The sequence below is a fragment of the Apiospora phragmitis genome, assembly GCF_038363925.1.
Source record: "Apiospora phragmitis strain CBS 135458 chromosome Unknown utg000013l:1.0-2965645.0:1.0-2969333.0, whole genome shotgun sequence".
NCBI lineage: Eukaryota > Fungi > Ascomycota > Sordariomycetes > Amphisphaeriales > Apiosporaceae > Apiospora > Apiospora phragmitis.
Genome location: NW_027117413.1, coordinates 1,089,596 through 1,099,119, shown reverse-complemented (window position 1 = coordinate 1,099,119; position 9,524 = coordinate 1,089,596). Strand labels below are relative to the sequence as shown.

Genomic DNA, 9,524 nt, shown 5'->3' with positions numbered 1-9,524 from the left:
GACTTCATCGCAGTTGCCTACCATCCCCGGCTGTATCGACGTGGGCGTTACTACCCCGTTATCGGTTGTCTTGGTTCTTGTCGTAGTGCCTCGTCGCTAGACCGGCCACTTCCCTTCTTGCCTGCCTGACCCTCAGATGACGCCCCGACCCTGGTTCTGGACAAGGAGCGGTCAGCCAGAAGACTTGCGACGAGGGAGCCAAGCGATCTTGGGTCACCGGCGTCGAAGAAGGCATGGAAGGTGGCGGCGTAGGCACATATGAGACCAACGTTTGCTTCGGGGATACTGCAGATAGAGAGGTAAGTCACAAGGTTGAATGGAAGATGCGAAGAGGGAAGGATGTGAAAAGCAGGGGAAGGGTGGCTGGCTGTACATACTTCCAGTGGAGCTCTTTGGCCGCAACATAGGTTTGGTCAGGATCCTGAGTATACTGTAGTGATACCACAAACCGCATAATACTCGCCACACATGTGTTTCAGAGATGTTAGTCGTACGCCAAACATATAGCATCGGGTAACTTCGGGAGCTCACAATAAACCAAGTCCAAAGGTCAAAGCGATTCTGATTTTTCGAGCCAGGGGCATATTCATCCGAAGAACCGGCGGTAGAGGAATCCACAAGATGAAAAAGTCGGGAATGATGTTAAAGACGCCCGTTGCATTCGGAAACGCAGCGTAGCTCATGCACGTACCCTTGACGTTCGGGTCCCACGTTGCTTGAATGGGCCAGCAACGGAACAAATCGACGAAGAATGTGACCGTGTAGAAAACACTGCAAGCTCCTAATCCAACCCAGATGCTCCATTTTCGCCACGCGGTCGATTTTGAAGATGCGAAGGTATCCGAGGAGGATGCATAACTTGATCGACAGCATCAGGGGAAAATAGGACTTTTGCGAGACCACAAGCCATTGTGCACGAAGCGTTAGCAAGCAAGCAGTACTTGAAAGTTGGTAATGGCAGCATGATACCTTGGACGCATTGATGGCTTCTGAGGCTGGGATATCGTACATGTGCATCCCAGAGCCCCAGACCGTTGATAATGACGACGAGTTATTCAGCAATATGACGTAGGAACAGGAAGAGTCATCTCACCATAGGCCATAACAACGGAGAATTCAAGCGCAAGAGCCTGGACTTCACGTTAGACTATGGTCCGTATCATATACTGCATCATATGGGGCTGGGGGCATTTCTCCTTACCCATGACAAAAGCGCAAGCCCTACAGATAATTAGTGAGCAGGGCGACTCGAGTGAGCAGCGTGAAATTACTTGGATCAGACTCACAATCATCGACTCCAATAGACTTCTTGATGAACGTGCGTGTGTAAAGACGGATGAGAACTGCTATGGTAGTCGCGCTAAGAACCACAGAATGAAGAATGATATTCGCGTGCTTGTAGTTGTCCGGGCTTTGGAAGTCGGGTATGACTCCTGGCGGCGGTGGAGCTGCAGGGGCTTGAGTAGAGTCCACGGCCGCTCGTGATGACGCTATCGTAACCATAATGAACGACGACGACGCGCAATATCAACACTTTCCGTCAAGCGAACAGACGTGGGACGTATTCGTGTGGTCGATAAAGTCAAGCAAAATCACCCAGGATATGAGACATCGGCTGGGTGGAAGCGTGAGATAAGCAGAAGCCTCGAAACGGGGTGTTATGCCAACTTGTCAGCCAACAGATTCTAAAAATAGATAATCTTGCAAATAATACTACCCCAAGTCTCGGGGTTCAAAGGGCCAACAATGGGTGTTGGAAACGACCCCAAGCCCCCGATGCACATGTACACCTACCATGTTACATTCGGGTAGCCAACAACGGGAAGGAGGCGACGGAAGCAATCGAATGGGTTACAATACTGCAGCTAGGGTGAGATTGGCTAATTGATAAGGCACAATACGAAGTGTGGCCGCCTACTATTGGTTTTACATACGAGATACAGTATCCGAAGTACCTGAGATACTCCAAATATCCATGTGTTCCATGTGTTCCCAATTGGTTGAGAATCTACCTCATGCTCATCACTACTTGGCCTGTCGTTGCGCGAGATACTCATGCCACACACTCTACCGAGATCGGCAGGCATGATGGGTGCGAACATGTTTCCCAGCCAGCCTTTGTTCCGATGGGATGTAACGCCAATCTCATCCAAGAGCCCATCGACGTACGGAACACTGTCAAAAGCAGCAAAGTTTCCCAGCTCACCATTCGAAAGATAGCGCCGTTTGTTCCAGGCAATCATGCGTGAAACGTCTTCTTCCCTCTCAGGCAGAGGGAGGAACCGGAACGCTTTGTCCCAGTAGGCCACTGCCCAGATAGCCTGGGCCTCGGCCGCGAACAATTTGGCCCCGGCCACTATGTGGTTCATGAAGAGGATGGAATCGTCGTGCAGGGGAGCCATGGTGCGATAAAGCCGGTAAGGTGTTCGTGTTTCGTACCGGTGATAGTGTTCTGGTGGATGACGTAGCATGACGAAGCGCCTGAGCACCTCATTATCTGCCTCGCCGATGAGCTTTTGCCATTTCGCAGTCTCCTGGGGCGGCTCCGCGGACTTGGGAAATGGCAAGCCCAGTTCCATACGCGTTTTTTCGTCGAACATATCCAGTCCGTGTTTCCATCCAGTTCCAAGCAAGATAGCATCGCATGGGAAATGCGTGCCATCGCTGTCGTCGAGGTGCAGTTCTCTTCCGCCCAGAAGATTGACGTTTGCTCGATGGACATAGACTTTCTCCGCAACAAGAGGCCAGAAATCGGCGAAGTGACAGCCACCAGCAGTTCCGTTCAGCCAGATAATACTTGGGAGTGTTAGTGTCTCTGCCATGGATCGACCTTTGGCCTAGATTTGCAGCTGCCACGCATCAAACTTACTCGTTGTCGTATTCCAGCTTTTCAAATCCTTCATCGCTTTTCCTCTCTCTATAACCAGCGTACTTGCGGACTGTCCCGTCTAGAGCGGCAAAGATCTTACCCACGAGATTCGCACCCAAATTGGTGCTGTGGAGAAGCCACGTCCACCATGATCGGTAGGGGATCAAATAGCTTGGCTGTAGCGATGCCATGATCCTCGCTTGTGATGCTTCCACTCCGTTTCTGTACGGCGTGGGCAAGTCAATGGGCGCGAAAGCTGCTGTTCCGAGGGAGCCGTTCCCGGTTTGGCGGATAATCCATGATACAGTTTTGCCCGCTTTGGCTGCCTCATATACCATGTCGGCGGCCGACTTGCCTCCGCCAATAACGGCCACGTGCTCAATGGACTGGTCCTGGATGATTTCCGACTTTCCAAAATCAATGGAGTGAATAATCTTCCCACGGAAATGCTCCTGGCCAGCAAGATTGGGCACATTGGGAATCGAGGCTTGGCCATTTGCCACCATGAGCCTCGAGGAGCACATTGATCGCTGAGATTTGGTGTTCACGTCGAACGGCCTGCTCACCGAAGCACTTGGACCGTGTCCAGCAGGACTACACGAGGAAGTCTACAACATCCCCGCGAGCGACTCGTACACATCCCGCGCCTTGTTGACTCGGCCTGCACCCGGCTCGCGTCCTAGTCCTGGGCCGCTCATCGTATTGTTCCATCCAGGGGGCTTCTTCCTCGGCAGCCCCGCGAAGCTGACCGTGTATGCGCGCCCCCTGGCGAAGCTGTTCCACGCCTCGGTCCTCTGTCCATCGTACCGATTCGCGCCCGAGCACGCATTCCCGACCGGCGTCGAGGACACATGGGCGGCCCTGACGTGGGCGGCCCACCATGCGGCCGAGATCGGCGCGAACCCTTCGCGGGGCTTCCTCGTCGGGGGCATCTCCAGCGGCGCCAACTTTGCCGTCGCGCTCACGCGCCGCGCGGTGGAGGCCGGACTCCGGCCGCCCCTCACGGGCACTTGGGTGTCGATCTTCATGGGCCTGAAGGAGAAGGAAGCGGTGCCCGAAGCTTATAGGCCGCTTTGGGCGAGCCACGAGCAGCATCGCGATGCGCTCGTCATCGATGGGCCGAAGGCGGCCACCATGTGGGAGTACTACAAGCCGGCCATTGCGTCGCCCTTGTTCAACCCGCTCGCTTCGCCCTTCGAGGAAATCTTGGGCGCGATGCCCAAGATGTTCCTGCAGGTGGCGGGCCATGACTTGTTCCGCGATGACGGGCTCATCCTCGCGTACGCGCTGCAGGATCGTGGCGTAGGGGTTAAGTTAGAGGTATACCCCAGGGTCTGTCATTCGTTTTGGGTATTCGCTCCGGGCTTGACGGTCTCGAAGAGGTTCGTCAGCGACGTCGTGGAGGGGTTTGCTTGGCTGTTGGGAGTCAGTGTGGAAGCCTTGGACCCTGGCTGGGAGACGGCAATTGCGATGCCAGCTATGAAGGTGGCGGATGAGTGATGAATCTTGAGCTCGTCAACTCATTGGTATTCTGGTTGATAAGCCGACCAGTCAATTTATCTTTTTTAATATAGATACGCGCAAAAAGTAATAAGGACAGATAAGGCTTGAACAGACAATCAGCAATGTAATGCAGAAGAAATCCGATGTGGTGTAGTGGCTAACATTACACGCTCTCAAAAAGATCCGTGTAGCCCGGGGTTCGATTCCCCGCATCGGAATGAAAATAACTTTTTATCGGCATCTTTTACATGCTCTTTACTCTCCCCTCCTTTTGCTTGCCAATCTTTTGCTTCTTATTTTGCCTGATAGATGTTTAGTCACGATAAGCGTTGCGCTGCCTGCTCCGGTGGTGGAGGGTTTCATGCGCAATCCTTACATGTCCTTTTTTTAAAGGCCTGCCTCTTTTTTCACCGCTGTCTGTAATTGATGCGGCTAGGGGATCATCACCCCATCCATTTGCCCAAGTTCAGCCACTTGAGGCGCTAACTACCCCAAGCAGTCACTGCCGCCAATTGAAGACAGCGGGTAAAATTGGTGTCCAATAAAATACGCACGCACCACCATTGGCCGATTTCCCTCGCCATCACCACCCCTTTCCAGATATTAATAGTACCGCCATTTTAGTAGCTATTTTTATATAATTTACTTTATTCGAACCGTAATTAATTAAATATTAATAGTAATTATACTAGCTTTTTACGCGACGTATAGTAGTAATACGACGTGGGATAGAGCGTAATAGCCGTAATATTAAAGTAGGATTTATTGAAGCCTATATTATTTTAATTATTTTCTTCGCATATCTCTCGTCGGTTATATTCTTTTTTAGATATTAAAAGCGAGGCTCGATTTTATATATTTTTAACTTAAGGGCTTTTTATACGTGTTTAATAAGGTTTAAATTAAGTAAATATGCCGGCTATTAGATAGTTTATATACCCTTCGATTCGAAAAACTCCTTTACGGCGTTACCGCGATGAATACGTGCGTTATCTTATATAAAAAGGTTACTAAGCTCGTAAAAGGGAAAAAAGGGCAGCTTCGAGAACCTTAATATACCGGGTAGAAGTAAAGCCGCCGGCAGGAGAGTCGGGGTTTCCTCGGTAGAAAATAAGGGGGCTAGTCTTAGCTTCTCTTTCTTTTTATTATATTATTACTTATATTATAATACTAATTCGAGGCTTAAAATAATTCTGCGAGCTTATAAAGTCTTTTCGGAAACGTTTTATATTATATTAAAAAACTTATTAGCTTAATATATACGATACGTTTTAAATAATATATTCGTTTAAAAAAAAGTAAAGTAATAGTTATTTTATACGCGTCGGCGAATTAATAACGGTAAAACGCGAGCCGTTTTTTAGCGTCCTTTTTCGTTAAAAAAATACGCTTCGCAGCGCGTTAACGACCGACCTTTTATTTACGAAAGTTACGGCGTGCGGTATTAATAAAGAAGGAGCGCGGTTTCGATCTTAATATAATATTTATATTTAAACAGAGCTCTCTTTAAATAACACGGGGCTTTCGGCGTATTAATTAAATTAAATAACGCTTTTATCGTATTAATAATTTACGACGTCGGTTAAAACCCTACTTTTTTTTAATAATTTTTATTAAATAAAGCGCTTTACGAGGTTATTAATAATTACTAGCCGACGCGTGCCGAACGCGTCTATAATAACCCTTTTTGATATACTAGTAATTAAGAGCGTAATAATAGCCGTAATTACGTAAGAAGAGAAATCGCTATTTAGCTTACGATTTACGGTTAAAATACGACTAAATTCGGTAATATCCATATTAAATTAACGAAGTTATAGTAAAAAGAAGTTGAAAAGAAGGAAAAGATAATGAGATAAGATTTCTGGTATTAGTGGTGCGTGCGTGTTTTTTTGGCACGTTACTTTACCTACAGGCTGATAGGCATCCCATCCCATACATCACTTCAAACCTTGCCTCCTTATAGTTCCATGCATTACTCCCTAAATTGACAACCGGATCCCATCCAATGGGTGGCTCAATTGATCAATTATACATCGATTGGTCCAGCTCTTGACTTGACTCTTTTTTCTCAACTCGCAGAAGACGATTCCCGATCGCATCGCTCAATGGAGACATGGCCAAGTCTGGTAAACGGCACCTCTCGTCCGCGCCATGTCACCTCGTTGGGTAATTAAGCGGCGGGGGATTCGTTCCTGGGGTTTGGCGGGGCCAGTCAGTGGTCAGCTAAACCTCCTCCTCCATTCTCCATCTTCCACATTCCACATCTCTGGACCGCGCGAGACCGCCAGCCATCTCGTTATGGGCTTCCGCTGTCTTATGTCCCCCCCTCTCGAACAACCACTCCATTCCTAGCAGTGGTGGTCCGACAAGACAAAGCTATCGATGTACTCAACGCCCCATTGACCAGGTTGGCAATGCCGGCCGATGGAGCTCTCCCGAACTTCAGGCTCTGTCGTCCACATGTCGTCACGCCAAGCACCGCACCTCGTATTTAGACTTCTAGTATTATCCATTGTTTCTCGGTAGCGGTTGAACTTACTGTAACGCGTCGTGAATTTTGTTTATATATTATTTGGTTCCCACGTCGTACATCGTACTTGTTCTCTTGCTAAACGTCATAGTCTCACAGCTTGCGGACTAAGGAAATCTAATATCTCCCAAGCCGATACTCTAGGAGGCCAATATCCCACAGCCGCAACGTACCAAATTACCATCCAAAGATGCTGCCATCAACCCCCCTCCTCGCCCTCCTCGCCGGCACCGCCGCCGCCGCCGCCGTCAGCAACGACGGCTCCTGCAGCACCAAGACTGTCTGCGCCGACTACGTCAACGCCTGCGGCCAGATGTACGGCGGCTGCTTCTCGGCCTGCACGCCCTGGCCCAGCTTCACGGCCCCGCCCTGCACGCTCGAGACCATCAGCGTCAGCACCACCGGCGACGGTGCCATGGCAGTGGCGGCGGCGACAGCAGCAACCGGCAGCAGCACTGGTGGTGGCCTGCCCTGCGACGGCAGCCGGCTCTGCGTCGACCACGTGCGCACCTGCGGCGCCACCGCCGTGCTCACCTATGGCGGCTGCTACCCGGCCTGCTCGCCGAGCCCTACCTTCTCCGCGCCGCCCTGTCCCACCGCCGCCGCGCCCGGCATCACGCCGCCGCCAGCCGCGAGCCAGCCCTGTGGCGGTACCACCGCCTGTCAGGATTCGCTGAGGACGTGCGGCACCTCTACCGTCTTGACCTATGGAGGGTATGTCGATCGATCCCGTCATTCCCCGTTGTCTTTTGCTAACCCGTGTCATTATAGATGCTGGCCTGCCTGCTCTCCCAGCCCTACCTTCTCTGCGCCGCCGTGCCCTACTTCTACGGCATAAACAGGATATGCGTGAGTGATGATGGCTTTGCAGATCAGATTACAGACGTCCCGCCCGAGTCTGTCCATGCCGTTAGCCATTGAGCTGTGCGTTGTAGCAGACTGCCAGATTGCAGCCAAAACCAAAAGTCCTTCTTGTACATCTAAGCCATAATAATAACATATTATTTAATGACACATCCACCGCGCGTACACCCTCACTTATGGCATAATTAACTCATGTCAATAAGGACGTATCATACAGAAGAAAGCGAAAACAAGTCATCACATTTGTCTCCGAGCACATGGGCAATTGAGATGTTTCAAGTAAAATGTGATATATGTCAAATAGATCGCGATCTAGGATATCATGCTAAAGCTCTCAACAATACAAAAACGCCATGGGCCTCAAAAAGGAGGCCACTGCGGGTATCCCAGCCGCTACGAGCCCAAACAATCCTAGGAAATATGTAGGACCAGATGCCTCTCATGTGTTGCTTTTGTCGTTTTTCATTATTCATTCCATGCACTTGATCATCCCCCTCACGTGGAGGGAGAGGTTGATCCGTGAGTTCAACTTGTGAGAAAATGATCTCATAGCATAAGAGCAAAGAGACCAGCCACGACACCCATGGGCGCCATGGCGTTGGGCACGGCAGCGGCTGTGACGACGGGGACGCCGGTGGATGTGGGCTTGACGCCGCCCGTGCTGCCGGCGACGGTGGTCTTGGGGGGCCCAGTAGGGAAGGGGGGAGGGACGGCGGACGACTTGGTCGTGCCGGGGACGGGGACCGCGGGAGGCGGGGGCGCCGCACTGGAAGAGCAGGCGCAGGGCGCGGTGACGGTGGCAGTGACGGTGACGGGTGCCGCGGCTGGTGGGGGTGCAACGGCTGACTGCTTAGGAGGAGGAGCAGGGACGACGGGCACGGATGCGGAGGCGGCGGCGGAGGAGCTGACTTGGGTGTTGTGCTTGGAACCGCCGTTGGTGGGCGGGGCTTGGCAGTGGAACTCCTTGAAGAGGTCGGCGCCCTTGGTGAGGGTGGTGACGACACCATCGCCGAGGCTCGAGGCGGCCTGCTTGGCCTCCTGTGGGCAGTTGCCGACGACGCCCTCCATGAGCTTCTTGGTCTCCTTGCCATACTCTGGAGGCCGCTCTGGATGATGGTGCAGAGCTCCGATTGCTCGAACTGTGTCTTCTTCTTCTCGAAGTCGCTGGCCAGGCCCTGGCCGATGGTGTTGATGCCCGCCATGAGGGGCTGCAGGCCCGAGATCTCCTGCAGCGTGATCTGCTTGCCCGACTCCTTGAGCGACGAGGCGCACGACTTGATGGTGGAGACGAGTTGCTCCGTGTCGGTCTTGACCTTGGACGCATCGCTGCCGTCGTAGGCCTTGATGGACGTGTCGAGCTGCGACATGGCGCCCGAGACCTGGCTGATGAGGTCCGAGACGGACGAAGCGTCGCCTTGGGGTGTCTTGGTGGGAGGGGCAGCGTCGCCAAAGGTGGCGAGGGTGCCGGTGGCCATTGCCACTACAGAGAGAAGAGTAGATGCCCTCATGATTATGACTTGGGACTTAGATAGGTAAGTAGGTAGGTATAGCGAATGTGAGGTCGATGATATGGTATCGTTGTTGTTTTTCTACCGAACGAGTGGACTTTGTAGCAACTACACGCGCAAGTAGAGAGACTTGGGGTGGACTGGCAAGGTGCTGTAGCGAGAGAAGCTACAGGACAAGCTTTTGGCAGTGGAAAGCGGCTCTGCTTTCTTTATAGACTCGGAGTCGTGGACCGAAGGAGGGAGGGAA

General features: G+C 51.7%; 5 protein-coding genes across 5 annotated transcripts; 2 read left to right on the top strand and 3 right to left on the bottom strand.

Moving 5' to 3' along the window:
• Positions 1-50: 50 nt before the first annotated feature.
• On the bottom strand, positions 51-1,503 carry PG994_014082 (Satratoxin biosynthesis SC1 cluster protein 4; the record flags this gene model as incomplete). Its single annotated transcript, XM_066865491.1, has 5 exons — positions 51-285; positions 532-781; positions 1,094-1,130; positions 1,202-1,221; positions 1,287-1,503. The coding sequence occupies 5 exons, from the start codon at positions 1,501-1,503 to the stop codon at positions 51-53; spliced, it is 759 nt and encodes a 252-aa protein (XP_066708620.1).
• Positions 1,504-2,025: 522 nt separating this feature from the next.
• PG994_014081 (uncharacterized protein) lies at positions 2,026-2,600 on the bottom strand (the record flags this gene model as incomplete). The annotated part of the gene is made up of 2 exons (XM_066865490.1): positions 2,026-2,065; positions 2,170-2,600. The coding sequence occupies 2 exons, from the start codon at positions 2,598-2,600 to the stop codon at positions 2,026-2,028; spliced, it is 471 nt and encodes a 156-aa protein (XP_066708619.1).
• Positions 2,601-3,017: 417 nt separating this feature from the next.
• Positions 3,018-4,369, top strand: PG994_014080 (uncharacterized protein; the record flags this gene model as incomplete). Its single annotated transcript, XM_066865489.1, has 2 exons — positions 3,018-3,024; positions 3,441-4,369. 2 exons carry the CDS (start codon positions 3,018-3,020, stop codon positions 4,367-4,369), a joined length of 936 nt encoding a protein of 311 aa, XP_066708618.1.
• A 2,726-nt stretch (positions 4,370-7,095) lies between these two features.
• On the top strand, positions 7,096-7,743 carry PG994_014079 (uncharacterized protein; the record flags this gene model as incomplete). Its single annotated transcript, XM_066865488.1, has 2 exons — positions 7,096-7,619; positions 7,677-7,743. The coding sequence occupies 2 exons, from the start codon at positions 7,096-7,098 to the stop codon at positions 7,741-7,743; spliced, it is 591 nt and encodes a 196-aa protein (XP_066708617.1).
• A 572-nt stretch (positions 7,744-8,315) lies between these two features.
• Positions 8,316-9,277, bottom strand: PG994_014078 (cell wall mannoprotein 1; the record flags this gene model as incomplete). The annotated part of the gene is made up of 2 exons (XM_066865487.1): positions 8,316-8,716; positions 8,863-9,277. The coding sequence occupies 2 exons, from the start codon at positions 9,275-9,277 to the stop codon at positions 8,316-8,318; spliced, it is 816 nt and encodes a 271-aa protein (XP_066708616.1).
• Positions 9,278-9,524: the final 247 nt, after the last annotated feature.